Source organism: Podarcis melisellensis (assembly GCF_964234715.1).
Source record: "Podarcis melisellensis genome assembly, chromosome: 3".
NCBI lineage: Eukaryota > Metazoa > Chordata > Lepidosauria > Squamata > Lacertidae > Podarcis > Podarcis melisellensis.
Window position 1 is genome coordinate 41,890,385 of NC_138530.1, and position 22,730 is coordinate 41,913,114.

At 44.8% G+C, this 22,730-nt stretch overlaps 1 protein-coding gene across 3 annotated transcripts in view; it reads right to left on the bottom strand.

Moving 5' to 3' along the window:
• Positions 1 to 918: 918 nt before the first annotated feature.
• PRKD3 (protein kinase D3) overlaps positions 919 to 22,730 on the bottom strand; it is a 62,828-nt gene continuing 41,016 nt past the window's right edge. The window contains exons 9-20 of one of the 3 annotated variants that reach the window (XM_081905037.1): positions 22,432 to 22,555; positions 21,543 to 21,620; positions 20,481 to 20,757; positions 19,071 to 19,123; positions 16,607 to 16,679; positions 14,950 to 15,056; positions 14,377 to 14,538; positions 12,936 to 13,034; positions 12,252 to 12,519; positions 10,954 to 11,039; positions 9,830 to 9,927; positions 919 to 1,021 (exon numbers count right to left, since the gene is read on the bottom strand). In XM_081905037.1, the coding sequence (XP_081761163.1) occupies positions 1,003 to 1,021; positions 9,830 to 9,927; positions 10,954 to 11,039; positions 12,252 to 12,519; positions 12,936 to 13,034; positions 14,377 to 14,538; positions 14,950 to 15,056; positions 16,607 to 16,679; positions 19,071 to 19,123; positions 20,481 to 20,757; positions 21,543 to 21,620; positions 22,432 to 22,555 (1,444 nt within the window). In that variant the 3' untranslated portion in view covers positions 919 to 1,002. Of the gene's footprint in view, positions 1,138 to 9,422; positions 9,928 to 10,953; positions 11,040 to 12,251; positions 12,520 to 12,935; positions 13,035 to 14,376; positions 14,539 to 14,949; positions 15,057 to 16,606; positions 16,680 to 19,070; positions 19,124 to 20,480; positions 20,758 to 21,542; positions 21,621 to 22,431; positions 22,556 to 22,730 lie in introns of those variants that run through there. The other 2 variants (XM_081905036.1, XM_081905035.1) reach the window with 2 other exon arrangements.

Sequence of the window (22,730 nt, forward strand, 5' to 3'; positions counted from 1 at the left end):
TTCTGCTTCACTCCTGCTAGACTGAAATAAGGAGTTTGTGAATTGCACCATTCATCTAAAATTTGCACATTAGAGAAATGCTACCACTGAAATTGAGTTTGTCTGTAAGTTTGTCTGGCAACTGAAACAAAGCAACAAAACACTACAAGCAACAATATTTGTTTCAAATTAAATAATTATACAAGGTTATTCTAAAGCTTGCTCCATCATAGTGTACTCCATTATTCAACACATTTTCCTCTACTTGTGGCAATCTAATTGGAGATTGTATAGCATAGAAAATTCCATTATACTGAATGCTCACAGAGTATCCAGAACACACTAATAAATTTAAGGTCAAGAGGAAGAGATGGAGAGGTGGCCAAATCCTTTTGCTGTTAGAGGATTTGGAAAATAAACTGGCCTATGAACAGCTGTTAAAGGTCATGATCAAATGAAGCTATATCCTAGAGATGAGGCCACACACTGTTGGAACTTACTTTGAAGTTTTTTGCTGCAACAGCTACAGCAGCATGCCTTGGCCAGAGCAAGTGTTGCCATGAAAATTTCACAGAACGCTTCAACTGCACATCTGGTTCTTGCTGACATTTATATACAGCTTATTTCAATTGTAGACCACATTTCCCTGAAAATGTTAACTTCATAACTAGATCCAGGTTAGTTCATTTGTTTGCCAGTCCTCTATTATAAATAGAACAGTTGGTGGAGATGAAATAAAAAATTAAGCAAGGTTTCTATTTTAGATTTACTTTAGTGACATTTGCACTGGTTGTCCAGTAGCCTTTAATGTTCTGAGACTGCTTTAGGTTATCTTCATATAGCCTTGTTCTTGAACTGCTGCTGCCATCATTTCTCCAGATCAAAAAATTTGGTTTAACTTAAGGGAATGTATGCACTGGACCTTCCTTATTGTGATAAGATTTTTGAGATTCTTCTTCTGTGTTCCTCTCTTGCTCTTTACATAGTTGTAATTCACAGACATGCAGAGGAATAACTTTTATGTCAAGTGTAAAGCCTAGTCCTGTAATGACACAGAATGCAGGGCAAGTGAAAGGAGGGCATGAAATGCTGGGAGAAAGCAAAGTGAAAAGAAGTCAGCTGATGACAGTTGAAGAAGAGAAGATGCTGAAGACCGACCTGAGGAAGGAGATGGAAAGGAAATCAGAAAGAAGAAAGCAGATGCAAAACAGAACTATTCAGACAGCAATAATTGACACTATGATGGAACAAACAGTGGCCAGGAAGTGAATTCATATAACTGTGTTAACTTTTTTATCTATAACGTACCACCCATTCATACTCATTAAATCAGGAGTGCTTGCCAAATTGATTCTCATCTGTAACTGAGAACTGTGTGGATTAAATGTAAGTGTTTTGTAAGCAGACCTGCTAGCAGGAAGGGAAAGGAAGAAAGGGGTGGCAGGTGTTAGCCCTTCCTCCAAGGCACTTCCCATCCTTTCCCCATCAGTAGATCTTTTAAGAAGAAGCCAACTCCATCAAGCAGAGTGCCTTGCAAGTAAATTTGTGTGGGACAGGAAGGAGGGAGGGAGGCAAACTCTCTTTCCACCCTTAATTTCTGAGTGACAAACCCAGCAAGTGGGAGGCAAAAGGCCACAACCCCCTGATCACCAGCAGCTAAGAGTGATTTTGCTAGACTACAGGGTTTAATGAAAGCAGAAGAAAAGCAAAGAGCAGAAAGCAAAGAGCAACCTGGAAACATAAATGACCACATCTTCTTCCATGACACCAGAGATCCTAAGGATATATTACACTGTGGATTCTAGTTACTAGAATTAATTGGAAATTAAGTAAAATGTTATTCCTTTCAAAAAATTAAAAGATTCTTTGGGGCCAAACTGCAGCAGACAAGTCTCTTCCAGACCAAAATGAATGACAGCACAGAAGTATGCGCCCCCATCACCACCACAAGGCTAATGTGATGCACCTCCTACCTTAAACTTCCCACCACAAATCACGTTTCCACAGTGGAAGGCTAAACAACTGAAGATCTTAGTTGTGCACTGGATGCTAATTGGCTGGAGCCAAATATGTGATATGTGAGAGGGAACAATACACACAGCAGGAGCTTCAGTTTATTCTATCTGGTGCAACAATTCCCACTGCAGAAGATACCAATTGCTTTTAAAAGTTTATGTCTAGCACACGGAACTGTTGCGCTCAAAAACAACCAGTGGAGCACTTTTTTCCTTGCAGCAATATGCAAATTACATCTCTGGATCCTAGTCTATTGATAAATTAAGGCCGAAAGCCCTCCATAAGCCTCAAGGTCACACTAACAACTGCCACACAATGATAATTCACCATAATGCTTTACTGTTCTCCTAATGTAAATGTTAAGGTGAAAACACACCTTGTCTGTATTAAGTGGGATTATGGAGTACAGTGGTACCTCAGAATGCGAACGGGATCCGTTCCGGAGCCCCGTTTGCATCCAGAAGCAAACATAACTAGCGACGGCATGTCTGCGCACGAACGCGTCACTTTTCGCCGCTTCTGCGTATGACGTCATTTTGAGCATCTGCACAAGCGCGAGCGGTGAAACCCATTCAGGGTTGCCACAGAGCGCAACTCGAACGTACCCAACATGAAGTATATTCAACCCAAGGTATGACTGTACTTTTAGTGCTCTGCACTTCCATACATCAAGAGGCTACTCTAGTTAAGCAGAAGGACCACAAATCTGCCTTAAAGTTATTGGCTCCCTTTACTTTTATTGCTTTTCCAACTCATACCTGCTAAATAAATATTCTACCAGTGTTTTGTATGGGGCTTAAAAATCAAGCATTGTTGTAGTTATTTGGTCATGGTATATGTCAGGGTTTCTGGGAGAGAGGAGGAGATGACAGAGGAGACGGAGAGCGAGTGGGAGGAGGGGCAGAAGGATGAGGAAGAAGATGACGGAATTCTGAGGGAATCCACGAGTCTGAGCAGCGAGTCAGAGGATTCTCAAAAGGGGGTTACCTTAATCAAGCAAAGGGGAGGAGAAGGGAGAAGCGGAGAGGAGCCCAGTGGAAGACAGAGGAAGCAAGAGACGTCTCAGCCGGAACGGAGTAAAGGGGGTGGAGTCGTCAGCCTCTCGGAGGGAGCAGGATTAGGAGAGAACAGAGAGAGGGGGTTGGAGCAGGGTGTTCAGCCGGAAAGGGTGGAGAGCAGAGCAGGGGGTGGTGTAGCGGTCGAAAGAAAGGTCAGCAGCAACGTACGCGCGCCAAGTTCAAACGTAGAGGCGCACGGAAGTGGAGAGAGCTCAGGGGAGGAGCCCGGCCCTAAAGCCAGAAAGAGGGGGGAAGAGGCGGCAGAGGATTCAGCCTCAGGCGAGTCACGGAGAGAGGGAACCCAGGGGGGCAGGAAGACCCTGCGGAAAAGAAAGGAGAGGAAGAGGTGGTCTAGAGCCAGGCTATTAAGTTGGTGCGGAAGAGGGGAGGAGTCAGAGGGGACTTCAGCGGTCTAACGTGGCAGACGTACGGCCACAATGCTGAACTGTATGAGAAGCAGAAATCTTCAATAAACTTTTCCTGTAAATAAGCTGCAACGGAGTGAGGTCTCTTGTGAGCTGGGACCAGACCTGGGTGGCCGTGACAGTAAGTCCCCTCTCTCAAAGCAAAAATTTTTTTTTGCGAAGCTCACGAACGGGAGCAGCCATGAGCGCTGAGGAGCAGCTGGTTGCATTGCGGAATCAGGTTACCGCTCTCACATCGGCAGTCATTGCTTCGCAGAAGAAGAATGACGACTTGGAGAAGACGTGCCAGGATTTGCAGGCAAGGTGGGAGCGCGCGGACAAGGCGGGGGCCCCAGGATCCAGAGCGGAGGGCATTGCGCTTGGACGGAGGGGGGGTGCCCTAGTTCCGCATTTTAATGGCAACTTGCAAGACTATCCCAATTTCAGAGCGGACGTTGTATATGCACTGCACTTACTCCGTCACGATTTTAAAGATGAGGAGGAGAGAGTGGGGTTCATTGTTTCGCACCTGCATGGGGAGGCCAGGGCTTGGCTACGCAATTTGTGGCGCGAAGATGGACCGGCCCGTCGCGATTCAACTGCGTTCATCAAAGCGATGGATTCTTGTTTTCAATCCTCTGTGGATGTGGACATTGCGCGCCGTCAAATGCACGGGCTGAGGCAGGGGAAAGCGACTGTGCGCCAATACCACTCTAAATTTTTTGCATTGCTCACCGCCTTAGATTGGCCAAAGGACAGTAAACCGGTCAGAGATCTTTTTTGGGAGGGATTGAGCCCCCCCATCAAGGATGAGATCGCTAGGGGGGACAGACCCCAGACCCTAGAAGACGTGGTGCAACGGGCTTTAGCTCTTGGAATTCGACATGAGGGGCGTCCGTGGCATGAGGAGGACGGGCCCCAAGCGCGTGCGCAAACAAGGACTCTCCCTTTTGTGCACAGGGACTTCAGCCGTGCGCACCCCTCGCCAATGGGGAGGAACAGAGAGGAGCCAATGGAGCTTGGTGGTGCTAGGGCTCAGAAGCCATCCCAGAGCCCTGTCCCTGGTGCAGCCAAAGCGAAGCCTCCTAGAGGAACCAGGAAGTGTTACATCTGTGACAGTGCGCACCATATGGCGAAAGAGTGCCCCCAGAGGCTCCAGAAGCACACTGCAGCGCTGGCAACTGTAACAGCAGAGGTGCAACCAGGGGAGCAGCTTCAGGGAAACGACAGTGCCTGGCTGGAAGCAGAGCTACTGGGGCTCAGCCAGGCGGATCTGTAGACAAGCCCCCAGCATCACTGCAGAGCGTGGACCCTTTGCCTCCCAAACCGGCAGTTCTGCTCACAGCAACACTCCAGTTGCCTGATGGGAGACTCCTCGAGGTTCCAATAACGATCGATTCGGGAAGCAACGCCGACTTCATGGGACTGCAGTTCGTTAAGCAGCACAACATGGCGCTCCTGCCTGCAACGACGCCTCTGAACGTGGTCACGGTGGACGGCAGGAAGTTGCTGGGGGGGCAAGTGGTGCAGCAAACACCTCCCATGATGATGCAGATTGGCAACCATCGAGAGCTTATTAGTTTCAATGTCACCCACTTATCGGACACACCCATCGTGTTAGGCATGAGTTGGCTGGAGAGGCACAGTCCCGCGGTCGCGTGGTACCAGAGGCAGATCAACTTTTGTTCATCGTATTGTGCTCAGCATTGCTTTCAGACCGATCAGGGAGGAGAAGCTGAGCAGCCATTGCATCTGGGTATGGTGCAAACAGTGCCTCACAAGTACCAGGAATTCTTGGAGGTTTTCTGTGAGAAGGAAGCTGACAAGTTGCCGCCTCATAGACCTTACGACTGCACGATTGATTTAGTGCCAGGGGCGCAATTGCCTGCTGCCAAGCTGTACTCCATGTCGGAGGACGAAATGCAAGAGCTTCGGGAGTTCATAGACCATAACCTCAAGCGCGGTTTCATCCAGGAATCTAAAGCAGCGGGAGGCAGCCCTGTTTTCTTTGTGAAGAAGAAGGACACGCCCCAAAAAAGGCTTATAGTGGATTACAGGTTCATCAACAGCTTGACTAAGCCCAAAGCTTTCCCCATGCCCAAGATTGACGACCTTTTAGCGACCGTCAGGAGGGGCAAGATTTTCACCAAGCTGGACCTACGTGGAGCTTACAATCTCATCCGCATCCGGAAAGGAGATGAGTGGAAGACCGCCATGTTCACCCCTCTGGGCACATACGAATACAGAGTCATGCCTTTCGGCCTCCAAAATGGCAGCCACGTTTTTCAAGCATTTATGCACCACGTGCTAGCAGGTCTCCTCTACAAAAAGTGTGTCTGCTTTCTCGACGATATCCTGATTTTCTCGGAATCGCCGGAGGATCACGATAAGGACGTGAGGGAGGTCCTGCAGAGGCTGAAGGAACACAGGCTGTACGCCAAGTTGGAAAAGTGCCAGTTTGATGTCAGAGAGGTTGATTTCCTTGGCTACAAGTTGTCCGACGAGGGACTGGCCATGGACAGGGCTAAGGTTCAAGCGCTGTTGGACTGGAAAAGCCCTCGAAATCGGAAAGAGGTCCAGAGGTTCATCGGCTTTGCCAATTTTTACCGCAAGTTTATTAAAGGTTTTGCGAACGCGACGGCGGCGATCACTGACACCCTCAGTTCCAAGAAGAAGAAGTTCGTCTGGACCGAACAAGCGGAGCGGTCCTTCCGGACGCTTAAGGGTCTTTTCGCCTCCGAAGAGCAGCTGCTCCACGTGAATCCCGGCAGACCCATGCGGGTAGAGACCGATGCGTCAGATAGAGCGGTTGGGGCCGTTCTTTTGCAAGAGGATTCACAAGGCAACTGGCGGCCGGGTGCGTTCTACTCCCGGAAGCTCAGCAAGACGGAGCGCAATTATACCATATGGGACAGGGAGTTGTTGGCCATTCACGCAGCTTTCAAAGCGTGGCGACACTTCTTAATAGGAGCCAAGCACACGGTGCAGGTCCGCACGGATCACAAGAACTTAGAGTATTGGCGGACGGCTAAGTTGCAGACCCAGCGACACATGCGCTGGGCGGAGTTCTTTGCGGACTTCGACTTCAAAATAGAATACATCCCAGGAGACTCCAATGTCATTGCAGACGCGCTGTCCCGAAAGCCGCAATACTTGGAGGAAGCAGCTCCAATCGCAGCAAAGCACATTTTCGCACCGCAGGCGTGGACGTGCGCTACCATCGCAGTCGACCTGGACGCGGTGCGACGCGCGTTGCAAAGGGATCAGTTTGCACAGTCTAAGATGGAGGAGCTACGCGGAGGGTCGCGACACAACGATGAGTTTCAATTACAAGATGGACTTTTGACTCGTAAGGGTGCCCTTTACGTGCCCACCGACGATCTTCGAGCCAAGGTTCTGCAACAGTTGCATGACGCCCCTAGTGCAGGCCATTTCGGCAAAGAAAAGACGATGGAGTTGGTGGCTAGAGACTTTTGGTGGCCCCAGATGAGAGGAGAGGTGGCGGACTACGTCGCCAGGTGTGATATCTGCCAGAGGTCCAAACCAGTGCACCAGAAGCAGGCGGGATTGCTAGAACCGCTGGAGACACCGCAGCAACCATGGGAGAGGGTAGCGTTGGACTTTGTTACAGACCTGCCCAGCTCCAGAGGTAAGACGGCGGTGTTAGTGGTGGTGGACTTGTTCACCAAGATGGCGCACTTCATCCCTTGTGCCAAGGTGGCGACGGCAGAACAGACCGCAAAGCTCTTCATCGATCACGTCTTCAGAGTGCATGGACTTCCGCAGTCCGTCTTGTCCGACAGGGGGCGCCAGTTTGTTTCCACTTTCTGGCGAAAGCTTCTGGGCATCTTGCACGTCAAAATCAACCTGACATCGGCGAGGCATCCACAAACCAACGGTCAAGCGGAGAGGGTCAACGCGATCATGCAGCAGTACCTGCGGTGCTACGCCAACCAGCGACCTGCGGCGTGGGTGGACTATCTGCCGATGGCTGAATTCGCCTACAACAACACGAAACACGCTTCCACCGGGGTGACGCCTTTCTTCGCGAACAATGGCCGTCATCCCAGAACCTTCCCGAGATTTGCGGCACCAGGAGGGGGGGGGCCTCAAGATGCCGACCAGTTTGCAGCGGAGTTGCAAGAGGTGCACGAGGAGCTGCGGAGACATTTGGAGCTGGCAAAACAGGCGTATAAGGTGCAGGCCGATAAGCACAGGAGGGCGGGAGAGGACATCCAGGTTGGGGACTGGGTGTGGTTAGCAGCCCACGCGATGCCGGCCAGGTCATTGGCCAAGAAGAAGTTAGGACACAGGCAGCTAGGGCCATATCAAGTTGAGGCTAAGATCAATCCGGTGGCTTTTCGTCTAGCCCTTCCGGAAGGTTCCAGGGTGCACCCGGTCTTTCATAGGTCGGTGCTCACTCCCTACAAAACCCCACACAGGTTTCAAGAGTCAGGAGCACCCCCAGAGCCACGTAGGAGGGCGCCTGAGAGGGGGGAATCGCCAAGACCAGAACCTCTTAACGAGGTCACAGAGATACTGGACTCGAGATGGGGGGAGGAGGGAGTTGAATATTTTCTCGCCAGGGAGGGCACACCAGCCGCTGCTAATAGTTGGGTGCCAGGCTACGAGTTAGACGAACCCCTTTTGAAAGAAGAGTTCCATGCACTTTTCCCACATAGACCCATGCCAGCTGAGTACTTTGATGACTGGCTTTTCACACCCACATTGTCAGATAGCACGTTCAGGGGTTTCTCTTCCCCCGAGGAAAGAACACCAGAATCAAGCCCGCCCAGGGGATCGTGCTCGGGGGTGGACACGGAAACCCCTTATTGGTGGGAGGAGCAGCCAGAGGAGGAATGGCGTAAGAGGTGGCTGATAGGTCCTTGGCGGGCAGCACCGGAGGAAGTAGCGATGGAAGCAGAGACTGAGAAGCATTTGGGGGAAGAACCCGACTTCGAATACACTTACACAGAACTGCCAGCAGAGAACATTGACGTAGACGACCTGTATCCTGAGCCTACCCCCGAAGAGCCGCAGTTTCCACAACCGGTCCCCGGCGAGCGGGAGGGGGGAAGGGGGGGCTTCGAGGGGGGGATGGATGTCAGGGTTTCTGGGAGAGAGGAGGAGATGACAGAGGAGACGGAGAGCGAGTGGGAGGAGGGGCAGAAGGATGAGGAAGAAGATGACGGAATTCTGAGGGAATCCACGAGTCTGAGCAGCGAGTCAGAGGATTCTCAAAAGGGGGTTACCTTAATCAAGCAAAGGGGAGGAGAAGGGAGAAGCGGAGAGGAGCCCAGTGGAAGACAGAGGAAGCAAGAGACGTCTCAGCCGGAACGGAGTAAAGGGGGTGGAGTCGTCAGCCTCTCGGAGGGAGCAGGATTAGGAGAGAACAGAGAGAGGGGGTTGGAGCAGGGTGTTCAGCCGGAAAGGGTGGAGAGCAGAGCAGGGGGTGGTGTAGCGGTCGAAAGAAAGGTCAGCAGCAACGTACGCGCGCCAAGTTCAAACGTAGAGGCGCACGGAAGTGGAGAGAGCTCAGGGGAGGAGCCCGGCCCTAAAGCCAGAAAGAGGGGGGAAGAGGCGGCAGAGGATTCAGCCTCAGGCGAGTCACGGAGAGAGGGAACCCAGGGGGGCAGGAAGACCCTGCGGAAAAGAAAGGAGAGGAAGAGGTGGTCTAGAGCCAGGCTATTAAGTTGGTGCGGAAGAGGGGAGGAGTCAGAGGGGACTTCAGCGGTCTAACGTGGCAGACGTACGGCCACAATGCTGAACTGTATGAGAAGCAGAAATCTTCAATAAACTTTTCCTGTAAATAAGCTGCAACGGAGTGAGGTCTCTTGTGAGCTGGGACCAGACCTGGGTGGCCGTGACAGTATATATTTCAGGTTTCTCTACAGCTTCATAACAGATGTATCTAAATACCAGAAAATAGTATTCTATGGCTTAGTAGGTAGGAACTAGAAAACCATTAAAATTATTTTGTTATTGTGTAAACTACAAAAACCCTGGAAATTTCACATACTACATCAAGTCTCTGTGCACTTCATTGGCCAGTAACATCACTGCGATGTACCAGTAAGGCAATGTTAACACAAATATTTCATGGCTTTTAACCCAGTGCCGGATCACATTCATAGTCATAGTAACTAGAGATGTGGAGCCTTTCCCAAGTCATCTAGTCCATCCAAAAACTGATGGAAGATCCTTCACTGCTTTATAGACTGAAGAGCAAAGAGCAATTCTTGCTCCATCAGAGTATCAGTAATGGTTTAAATTAAGTGCCTTTCCCTGGGTAACAATTATGGGTCTTCCTCCATATCATCTGGATTGGGGGCCATAATGAAATGTTTGGGGTATACAAGATTGTGCTCATACGCATGTTCTTCCCAGCGAGCATCATCACTTTCATGGGTAATATAACGCTCTCCGATGCGAGTTTCAAACTCCCGAAGATCAAGCCAAGTTTGATAATCCTAAAAAGAAAAGTTTAGATGAGTTGTTTCTGAACACAATGTTGATCTTAATAGCGCAGTGATTCATTTCTAAAAGCACAGTGTGTAACCCAACAATATTCAGTTCTGATGATGGGCAAGTTCCTCACTCCCACCACAGCCTCTGCATCAAACCAATGTAACACACTGATTTCATGCCAGTTAATCACATTACTTTCTAACCCTTGCAAGACCCCAGTATGCCTATCTTCATGCCTGCCTAACAGCAAAGTAAGCCAAAACATCTTTCACCTTTAATGATACAAGTCCTGCCTGGGTCACAAAGAACAGGCAAGGGTCAAGATAATAGACCTCCACTCTAGTCATGTAATTAGAGCCAAGCTTAGAGGGAGGTGTTTTTTGCAAAAAAAGAAAAAGAAAAAATCCAGCTAATTATCAAGACGTGGAAATGGGATGCTCACAGGAGATCCTCTCCATGTACCTTTCCCTCAAGACAGTTTAAGTTGGGTTTTTACACTCCATCTGGATTCCAAAATGAAAAGAGCCCTTATGGCGGGGGTTCAGGAAAGCTTTTACAGAGGAAAATCAGTGGAAGGGTTTGACAACCCTTCTTTCTGTCAGCTGATTCTTCCTTTCAAGTACTGTCTCCATCACCAAGTCATATACTTTAGCTCAGCAAAAGTGGGTTTCAGACATCTAGTTACATTCTAAGTCAGTAACTGATGGCTGGGTGTATGATACAACAACCAATGCTATAAAGTAATGAGTGTCGGAGACATCACTCTAAATCTGAAAATTATGACTCTTAACATCCATTATTTCACATAACCCAATGCATACTGCTAAACCCAGACCATATTAAACAAACTCTCATCATGCCCAAAACAGAGAGGAAGGAAAAATAGATAGCTCTACTCAAATTGAATCAAATAAACTTTCCAAGATTTCATTTATACAAGACCTGTCAACTACTTGAGTCAGATTATGATTCATGTAATTGAACTGGGTAACATATAACACAATAAAGCTGGTATGCATTAGCTATACCTGTAACCACGGGTGACTAAGTGATTTGTCAACACTGTAACGTTTTCTCATCTTCACTTGAAGCAAGTTGTTTATTAAATCGATAGCTGGAGGAGCAAGGAAGAGAAAAAAGTATTCAAAATAAGTATTTTGTCTTTCCTGTCACCCACAATAATAATTCTGAAGGAAAAAATATTAATTAAGAGACAAAGGAAAGTTTGTGGGTTTGTGTAAACAGTACTACACCAACAGTTTGTGTCGTATGGGTGGAATTCATCTGAAGTCAACAATAAGACTTCTATTTGTTTTAGAGAATTTGAATTGTACCATTATGCTGAAAGATTACACACATTAAATTGGGAATAAGTACTTTTGAACAGAGCAGCATTTACTTCTGAGTAACATGTATAGGATGCTAAGTTTGGATGCTTTCAGGACAAATTGATACCTACTATTGAAACAATTTTTCAAAGTGTACATTTGCTGCAAAAGGTATGCAACAGATCCAAATAATAAGTTCCAAATTGTCATTACCTACACACCAGTGCTGAAAACTAAACATGACATTAGCAAGCTTTAAGCACAAGTAAAGTTCTTTTTTCTGGGAAACGCAGACTACAGGCATGGGAGGAAGCAAGACAACTTTGGAAAGGGCTGTGTACAAAGAAGTGCATTGCTGAATAACACATTACACCAACTGATCTACAGGCATGTTTTCACATAAGGTTCCCAGGGTCCATTATGATAATCGGTGGCTCTTCCTTTCTACAGCAGGCATTGGGAAAGCCCTAAATATAATGCCTGACAGGGCCATACCTCCAGGATTTTAATCTTACAACTCTCCAAACCAGGCCCTATAACATGAAGCAGAAGGTTTCCAACATAAAAGTTAAAGCCTTTTATCCATCTGTGCTGGAGACCCATCTGCAGTATAGTGGATAGCATTCAACCAGGACCTGGAAGACCCAGATTCACATCTGTTTTCCAGCCATGAATCTCATTGGGTGACCTTGCTATCTGTCAGTCTACAAACCCTACAAGGCTGTTGCAGGGATAAAAAACAGGGTACAGGCAGGTGCCTATACACTATCTTGAGTTACTTGGAAAGAAAGGTGGAATAAAAGTGCAATAAATGAATATTTTCAATTACAGTCAAACATTTTGCAATAACTCCTGAATAACAGCACTTTGTTTCCTCCTAAATCTCTTGTAATTCCATGGTCCCATTCACACTAAATGCCATGCCTCATAGTCTAAGATATAGAAACATGGAAAATATTATGAACCAAGATAATCCAAAACCTCTAGACTATATTTACCTTCACTAGATATTTCCTTCCAGGGATTTGGTGGATACATAAATGCTGCATTTTGAATCTGGTCATTTATGTCTTCATCCTCATTAAATGGAAATGTACCACTAAGGCTCACGTAGATGATGACTCCCACTGACCACATATCCAGAGATCTATTGTAGCCCTTACTTCTAAGCACCTCTGGGGCAAGATAAGCTGGAGTTCCCACTACAGACCTCCGGAAAGACTTCTCACCAATAATACGTGCAAAACCAAAATCGCACAGCTTCACCTATAAAACAAATATCCCTTGATTAAATTACCTTGAACTGAACATCAGTATCAAAAATTCATTAACTGCAATAGCCAACTCTTTAAAACAAAACAGATGGGGGTAGGGAGCTGTGTGCCAACATACAATTTTGCAAGAATTGCTCATTAGAAAAATGACACGCTATACCTGAAGTGTCCAACCAGGCCACTTGGTAAATCATATGGAATGGTTCTAACTTTCGGGCTTAGTAACAATTCTCTCAGAGACCTACAAACACTGGTGTGCGGAGAATTGTTTTATGAGATGTATTCAAAGTACAAAAGATGGTGCTTTGTTCCCAAATGGCATAAAATACAGAGTTAATGAACATTTTATCCTGTATATCCTCCTGCAGAATATACAACCATTAAAAAGAATACTTCATTCTTTCCCACCTGAGGAAATGGCTCTGCTGATGCTAATAGTACATTTTCAGGTTTTAAATCACAGTGTACTATATTCTTGAAGTGTAAATTCCTCAAAGCAACAAGTATCTAAGAAAATAAAAGGAAAAAAGTATTTTCAAAATCAGAGAGAAAGAGATGCAACATATTATGTGTCCAAGAATTGCCTAAAAGACAGGTGAAATTACCTTCAGTTTAAGGATCACCAGGAGTCCTCCTCAGCCCCTCTTCTGAAAGATGTTAGGGCTAGGGAGGGGGAGAAAAGGCCCACCTTCACATGAGACTGAGGTTGGAGCCAGTGCTGTCAAATCGTTAGTCGAGAAGGGCCATAGTTCAGTGGCAGATCATCTGCCTTGCATGCAGAAGGTCCCTGGTTCAATCCCCAACATTTCCAGGCATGACTAGGAAAAACTCTGCCTAAAACCCTACAGAGCCACTGCCAATCAATGTACACAGTACTGAGCTAGATGGACCAATGGTCTTGCTCCTGTATAAGGCAGCTTCTTAGGTTCCCAATGCAAAGACCACTGCACTAGTGGAGGTCTATTTCTCAAGGCCGCCCACAAACCAATGCTAGCTCACCAGCCCAACCTGCTGCCCACTCAGCCACCACTGACCCTAGGAGGCAGTGCTTTGCTTGAGAAGCCAAGTGCAACTCCAATCCATGGTGGACTGACAAGTCTCCCACCTCCCTGCCGTGGCAAGCCATGGAAGTTGGACAGACATTTTCCTGGTCACATTACCCAGAGTGCCTGGTTCTGAAGAGGACCTTTGGTGCCAGGGCTGCTGCTACTTTAGGGTCAACAAATATTTTAAAAAATAAAATAAAAGGGAGCAGCTGGGGAAGAGAACATTACTGGTACCACAAAGAAGGGTGCAGGCAGCAGGAGATTCTAGAGGCAGCGGGTTCAGGAGCTGAACCATGCCATGGAGTCGAAAGTAACAGGTTCACTTGTTGTGCAAGAGGCTGCACTACCAGACATGTTGTGAAACTACCTTTAATTTTTCTATCCTCTACAACTTTAGCATACACATACAAGCTATTCATTTTGGAATCTGTTTTCCCCCAAGTGACATGTTAACAGAGTAAGTTCAACACTAACTCTCTTTAATGTAGCACTATCTTGAATACAACCCTGAGTCACTATTTGACTGCTTGTTTGTGAAAGGTGCTTCTTCGAGAGCAGCAATAAAAAGGAATCTCAATCTACCAAGATTCCTGCCTGGTACATATGGTAATAAATATTAGGGGATCCAGATCCAGATCCCTACTTAAGGTTACTTTGTATATAATACTTTTCTGAAATGTTATGAAAAAGGAGTTTCCTGTGGATTGATTTAAATTGTTTTAACAGTCTATTTTAAATAGTTGTAGCCTGCCCTGAATGTGTGACAACAGAATTGTACAAGCCATTATTAAGAGCAGACTCACCTGAGTGACCATGAATTTGGTGATTCTTTCTGGAAGCCGGCTTTTCTCACTGGAAAGAATCATCTCCAACATATCGCCATGAAGTTTTTCCATTACAACAAAAACCCTTTCTGGAGTTTCAAACATACATTCCAGGTTTACAATCCCAGGGTGGTGCAAATTCTAGGAAGCATATTTAATATTGTCATTAAAATGTACCACCATTATGTACTGAAAATCAGAAAATATCTGCCTAGGTCCTGGCTATGCTTTATTGTTTAGAAAGCACTCAAGCAATCCCTAGCAATATTTGTAGAGACAAAACACAAGCTATGGCTCTTTTTACAGTTTTCCTGTACAGCTCAGAAACTACTATAGCAGGAATATTAAAATATACAAAAGCAAGACTACGCAGAGATTGTACCCAGCTATGTCAACAATGATCACACAGAAACACTGTATGTTCACAACTCCGAAACATGCAGATTCAAGCATCTGTACAATTCAAGCCTCTGATTGCTCACCTACTCACAGTATTTCAATAATAAACTTATTCCTATGATGTAACAGAACAGATTCAAATAATCTTTGTACCTGCAAAATGGCCACTTCATTGCGCAGCTGACTTTCCTGTTTTGTGGGGAACCGCATTTTATCAATGACTTTAATTGCCACATCCCTTCCAGTCTTCCTATGTTTTCCTACATAAACACACACAGAGTACACACTTTAGTATCTCCAACCCAACAAGGAGAGTCACAAACAAACTTTTTGCACAGAAGGTAGATATTTGTGATAAATGTGTATTTAAATATTACACTGAAAAACAGAGAGGGAAATATCTCTGTCACTTACAGATTTTCAGCCAATACCCTTGAGAAGAGAGAGCTTGCCTCTTATCCCCACCTGACATTCACTTGGTAGATTTCATGCTTGCATAGGGGCTCTGGCCACATGATCTGTACAGCACAATATTAAGAATGTACAGTTTGCATGAATAAGGCATCTGCATCTGTTGGACTTGAAGCATTCAGGTTCCTATGCAAATGTGAAGTCTACATGATTATCACATGAGAAAGAGGATGGGAAGTAGGTTAAACCTAAGCACAATCTCGGATGAAGCATGCGAAGTGCTGAAGCTTGCATCATATCAAAGTGCTTCTCCCTGCTTAAGACAATTATTGCTCTGCTGTCTAGATCTCTGTGGTTAAGATCTAATCTCACCTTAAGACCAAAATCCCTGCATGTCCAAGGAGAGAATTATACTTTCATTTTAGTGGGGTGGGCTTCTTCTCAGTCCTTAATTTGCATGGGGATATTTTTGGTACACCTTTACTAATATGGGCATAGAGCCTAATTCAACAAAATCATTGTTTAGCTCCGCTCTCAAAGTGCAGAAGTGAGAGGCAACAGAGTTTGCTTGAAACAAATCAGAATTTCAAAACTTGCTCCTTCAGGGACTCTTCGTGTATTACAAACATTATAGCTTTGAATGTGCAAAGAGACTTGCTTATATTCAGTTTTAGCCACACTCACTTATAAAATAAAATTACTACTTATCTTCCACAGATGAGGAATTTAGGTTGAGTTAATAAAATGGTCCAGAATTACTGAGTGAGTTAATAAAAGGATGAATATCAGAATCCAGATTCTACCTACAGGACAACCCTAGCTTCTATCACATTGCACTTCAGCTGATATGGAACAAAACATACAAAAGCCTTGATATAACATTAATGAGAAAAGCTGATCAGTTTATTTAAGATAAGCACAAAATATACATAAGGGGCAGAAAGAATGCTAAAGAAATGCTACAAGGACACCACACTACTACTATTTTAGAGGCCTAGCTAGACCTCACCTGGAGTTCTTTATTCAGTACTGGTGATTCTGTAATTAGTCAGGGTACAATAACTGCTCTGGAAGATAGTTGCATGGAGTAAGCAGAAAGAGTACCTGCCTTAAAGATTTAAGTGTAAGTAAAAGGTACAAAAAATACAGGCTTATTTTCACTAGATTAAAAAGAAAGGCAACCCAACTGTAACATTCCATAACTTCTGCAAGGTAACAGAAGAACCAACTGAATGGGAATTAATGTTGTAAACCAGGCAAGCAATTGCGTAAGAGACAGAAACTGTCTCTTGAACTGGAACTATTGAATTACTTTCTCCTAACCTGAGAGAAGATCTAGCATGAAGCAAAGCCAAATATCACAAGTCTGAACTTGCAGCGATTGTTTAGTCAAACTTACCTCCATACACAACACCAAACTGACCAGAGCCAAGCACCTCATCAGCAAAGATCTGGTATACGGAACTGATATCCTAGGGGAAGAGAGGGTGCAGGCAGGGGAAGGTAAATATTATGTTCAATTACTTCAGTGACAGAGGCAGAAGCTTTAAGAGCTACACTTCATGGACACAAAAAGCGAAAGAAAGTATTTCTTTATAACCCAATTAAAAATTACTCCAAAAAAGGGGAGTAAAACAGGTCCATTCCCACCTGTTAAAACCTGTTCATGCTAGCATTGTTTACCATGTATAGTAACTTGTGTAACAGAGATGAGAACAGCATACAAAATTAACATTTGCAAATTTATTTGTAATTTATTTGCAAATTTACAAACTGCAGTGCAATCTGTATTCCTTAAACTTGTCTCCAGCTGTGTATACAAAGCAGCCTTTCTGTCAGCATGAATGTGTGCTCATATGCGAAGGCCAGTCTATATGAAAATCCCATCAGAACCATAGATCTTTGTTTCTTTAGCATGGCCAGTCAAGAACATTTGCCACATTGTAGATGTATTCTGTATATGCAAAAGAGGAGCTGCAACCAATGATGGATTCCTGACAACTGTACTTGTAGTAAGCACATTGTCACACATATTTGTAATATGAGCAAGAGTAGGGCTGGGCCCCAGATTTGGCATCACTGCCTCATTTATGTCACTGGCACTGGGTGAAACTCATTTAGCTACCACCAGACCTGCTTTAAGGTGATCCACAGGAAAACATTCCAGAATTTCTGGGCACATTCCAGAGAACATTCTGACCTCACACTAAGAAGTGCTTGACTAGAAGAACCTGTCTGCCTCACAAACAAAAGTCAGCCTTGAGACGAGGGAGAAAGAAAACTGAGCACAAAGGTGGAAGCCATGCCCTTTTGATATGGGCATATGAAAGGTGGGGACAGGACACCTACTAAAACTCTAGCCTAGCTAGAGACATTTCCCAAAGAGCTCTGAACAGGCACTGAACCAACATGTGTGAATGCCCAGAGATCACGAACAAGAAACACAGGTTCTCTATCCTGCAAACTTGGCAGGCATATCACTAATATAATAAACAAAAGACTAGGGAAGAAGAGTACAAACCACACATCACCTAAACTACAAATAAAACAAAACATTTCAATTAGGTAAAGGTAAGGTAAATGACCCCTGGACAGTTAACGCCAATCAAAGGTGACTATGGGGCTGTGGCGCTCATCTTGCTTCAGGCTGAGGGAACCGGCGTTTATCCACAGGCAGCTTTCTGGGTCATGTGGCCAGTATGACTAAACCGCTTCTGGAGCAACGGAACACCGTGATGGAAGCCAGAGTGCATGGAAATGCCATTTATCTTCCCGCCGGAGTGGTACCTATTTATCTACTTGCACTGGCATGTTTTCAAACTGCTAGGCTGGCAGAAGCTGGGACAGAGCAACGGGAGCTCACCTCATTGCAGGGATTTGAACCACCGACCTGCCAATCGGCAAGCCCAAGAAACTACAGCACCACCCGTGTCCCAAAACATTTCAATTAGCCTACCAATGTTCTACCAAAACTACAAATCCTATACATATTCATTTAGATGTTCTGTCAAATTCAATGAGACTTGCTTTCAAGTAACTGGGCAAAGGACTGCAGCATTTGTTTTCCTAGACTATGGGGTTTCCCTTCCCCCAGATAACCTACTATAAGAAGGCACTGGAGTATGGTTTTAGATCAGAACATGGATGCACATTTCATGCTTGGGGAACAAAGTCATTCCTCCTTTTGGGAAATAACTACCAAAAAGGCAGCCCCCAACAATAGTCTTTTTAAAATAATAATAATAAGCCTTAATTCTCATCCAACAACTGATAATGGTTTTAAATTATAGGTTCAAAATTTGTCAGTAATCTTTATGGTATTTAGTTCAATTCCTGCATATCAGAAGAAGAAGAAGAGTTTGGATTTGATATCCCGCTTTATCACTACCCGAAGGAGTCTCAAAGCGGCTAACAATCTCCTTTCCCTTCCTCCCCACAACAAACACTCTGTGAGGTGAGTGGGGCTGAGAGACTTCAGAGAAGTGTGACTAGCCCAAGGTCGCCCAGCAGCTGCATGAGGAGGAGTGGGGAATTGAACCCGGTTCACCAGATTATGAGTCTACCACTCTTAACCACTACACCACACTGGCTCTCAAGTGGGGGAAGGGATCAAACTTAAAAAGTATCATTTACAAGGCTTCTCTTTTTGCATTGCTCACTACTAAAAAGGTTAAGAAACTTTACCATATATAGGTTTTTTTTCAGACAAGTCATTGTATTAAATAAGCTAGGTTGCCTAATGGGAACAATGTGTTCTTCAGCTTTTCATTTGTCTTTATCTCCAATTATTTTGATATAAAATAGCCATCGGGGGACAACTGATAACAATCCAGCTACAATAGTATTTACATTTTGTGACTCACCACATTTTCTTGGATCTGGCAATTTGAAACAGAAATGCTGACAGATAATTCTTCTGCAATGAGAAAATATACATGTTTTTAATGTGGAAGCAGTATTACAATGAAAGACCAATGTCCTAGCAGCGAAACATTTATTGACATTCCAATTAATATGTGAAATGTAGCCTTGGCACTCTGCATCACATTTCCAAACACCTCTTTATGTTCCCCTAACAGACAGTTTTCAAAATCTCCCTCGCACTGAACTCTACCACAACAACACAGAATATTTTTCTTCAGTTCTATTTTGTCACTGGCCATCAACATTGCCCGTGTTCCTCCTTCCTTCAAGACATTTGCTCTCCTTATGTCTCCACCTCGAAGGAACTAAGGAATTTGTAAGCACATGTGTTTTTCTTATGTATAAGTCAAATAGGCTTACAGAATGTATTGCATGACTGTTACACAGGTCTGAACCTAAACACCAGTCTTTGGGGGCATTAGGCATTGCCAGAATCTCCTTTAATTCAACAGTCAGACAACCCAATCCTGCTTTTCATCACAAGTTCTCCATTCTTTGCCTCTAGCTCAGAGCTGCAATGTGCCAGGGCTCAGCCTTATTTTTAATACAAGGAGAATCACGAAAAATCCAGTCCAAGCTGTTTCACCCCACCACCCTTCTATTTAAGCCCTCCCTGTCCCCCACCCCACACAAATGCACTGTTCTTGGCTATGAAGCATGCATGTTGTAATTCCACCTGTCCTCCCCTCAGGTCATGCCTTCCTTAGCCCACTGCCTACTCATTTATCTTTCTGTCAGGATTCTAATCCTCCTCTTCACCGTCAACACCCATGTCACCACCCTCTCTCTTCCTGCCATCAGTACACAGTTCCTCCTGCTCCTAGGACAACGGTTCTCTGCATGCTTTTTTCTGTAAGCCAAATTGACTTCCCAGTTCCTCCACTGAAGCTGTGTTATATGTCAGCATTCTACGAGCAGGGTCCTGCTTGCTCTATAGTTAGAATATAAATGGCATGACTTCAGATGAGTTTAGTCAATGGCTACAACTCACACAGGAAGGGAAAGAATTTTTGGAAAGGCTACACTAGCAGCATGAGGCCTGCTTTCAACACAGGGCTAGGAAGAGTTGCATTGCTTACTTGTATGGTATTCCACACAGTTTCAGTTTTAAAACCAGGCCCTTATTTGTTACATATGTAGAATTAGCAAGACAGGAATCAACTCCGAGAGGAACAGCACTGACATACTAACTAATGCTAAATATGTAGCAGTTGAAGGTCTGATTCAAATACAGAGCCAGCCCCATGACATGTTGCAGGCATAAGCAACCCATAAAATATTTTGTTGAACCAGGGCCCATTACTTCACAGATCTCCATTAGGAAGAAGAGAGTGCTTCTGTGCTCTTACTGTGATCTTTCCCTTGTCCTCCAGCAGTGCAAATGCTAGCCTGAGGCGTGACTGGCATCAAAGCTTGACGAATAGCTTTCTCCCAGCTCTGCGCTACATCCAGTCCCACTCCAGTAGCAGCCAAAACAGGATTATGATGATTGCTGCCATTGTTCTCGCCAACAAAGTACACCATAGTGTCAGTGATTATTTCAAAGCAGTGTGGGTTGCTGCCTTGCACCACGTTTGAGAAGTCCCGCGGCTGAGTCACCTGAAGAATTTCAGAAAGCGGAATCTCCTAAAGGAAACAAAAGGTGTTAAACACTAGGAGTGGAGGGCATATGCAACAATAACAAAATGTATGCTACTGAACTCAACTAGAAATATTTTGATAGCACTGAGTGGCCTTGGCTTTAGTCCCTCTTTAGGTTCCTAGGGATTGCACAAATATTACAATCAAGAAGGGCCGCTAATAAAGTTTTGTCTTTGCTCTGGACCCAACTGGCATTTTCCTCCCACGACACAGTTTAGAATTGCCTTTCATCTCTGGTGCTACATTGTCCATAGAATAAGTGAGAAGACCTTTCACCATCCACCCAGGAAGCAGACATAATTGCTTATTTTCAGTTTTGCAGCCTGTCAGGTGCTTTGTAAGCCTTCTTATTCCCAGCTATGTCACAGGACATGATCAATTTTGGCTCTCTCAATCCTTTGCCTCCTCCCATATATGCTATCCTTTTCTTCAGTAAGTATTCTACTTCTATTACCACAGTCCCTCAAACATTCACTAGTCTGGTTTCAAGGGGCATAAAATATCCATGCATGGCTGGGCACTTTAACACACAAATAAACAGATAAAGAACTGTACACAAGAGACATGGTGCACCTTCATTAAAAGAACAACTCAATCTTAACATACCTATGATATTTAGGGTACAACAGTTAATACACAAATACAGTATTGTGCAGAGAAAAGGATGTAAATGAAGGATTTCAACTACAGACTAACATTAGGGGAACAACACTTTAGATGGAAACTGACATAAGTAAAAAAAAGAGAGAGAAATTTAAATTATCACTTACCTTGTAATACTTTGTCCCAGATTCATTCTGAAATAGTGTAAGACATTTACTATCCAGCCTCCAGTAATGTCTTTTTCTCTGCAACAAATATGAGAGGGTTTCTCTTTAAGACACAGACATTGGTACCCTATAGCAGAATCCATGTTAGCAATTTCAATGGCCTGTACTGATGATGACCTTTAAAGGTACTATCAGCTATGCTTTTTCAAACAGTGCCTACTCTAAAGCTCAAGCCTGTGCAGCAATGCATAGGGCCAAGATGTTTCTCAGTACCTCCTGTGCCCCCCTTTTTTTCTGTGACCACCTCCTATCCCAGGGCAGCAGCAGTAGGTATCACTGTCCCAACACTTTGGGAAAGTCCCCATCAGGCAAAGACTTTAAGACTCAAGAGATCTGAGCAGGAAAACAGTGGAACGGGGAGAACAATACTGTGACCCCATTTTCTAGCTGCTCCTCAGAGGCTGCAACAGAGTTGGCTCGGGAAACTTGTCTTGGATAAGGGAGACCCTACCACACCATTGTGATCCTGAACCCAACATACAAACAAGGCTTGTTGGTTACAATGGTAGACAGAGCTCAGCCAGTACAGAGAGTTCTCTCTCCTCCCATAGCTAGTACTGAAGAAGCCCTGGTTGCATAAACAGAGCAGCATAGATCATTTCCTTTCTTGAGAGTTTTAAAGCAATTTTTAAAGCAAAAAATAGGTGAGGGATTTGTGGTTCTCTAAATGTTGGACTAGAATTCCCATAAACTCAGCTATTGGTCACGCTAGCTTGCTTTGAAGGAGTTGGGAGCCCAACAGTATCTGGAAGGCCACAGTTTCCCCATCCCAGACTTAAAATAACTAAAAGTAAATATCACACTGAAAAGTAGAGGTAACATTACTGACCAGGTTGTCTCGGCTAGTGTAATGAACCATCCATCCTTCCTTCACCATTGTACTGCTCTTCCTCTTTGTGTGCTTGATTGATTGCACAACCCTCATTAATGGAATATTATTGCTTGTCGATGGGCTGTTGAAAAAAGAAACGCATGTCTCTAATCATACATATTTCAGCACACCCTATAGCTGTGCTATAATTCAGGATAAACTTCAAGTAGAATATTCTTGACTATTACTTGCATCTTAAACAAAAATCTTCTAAAGATAAAACATTATGTAGGGCACATCATGATCATACAGATGAC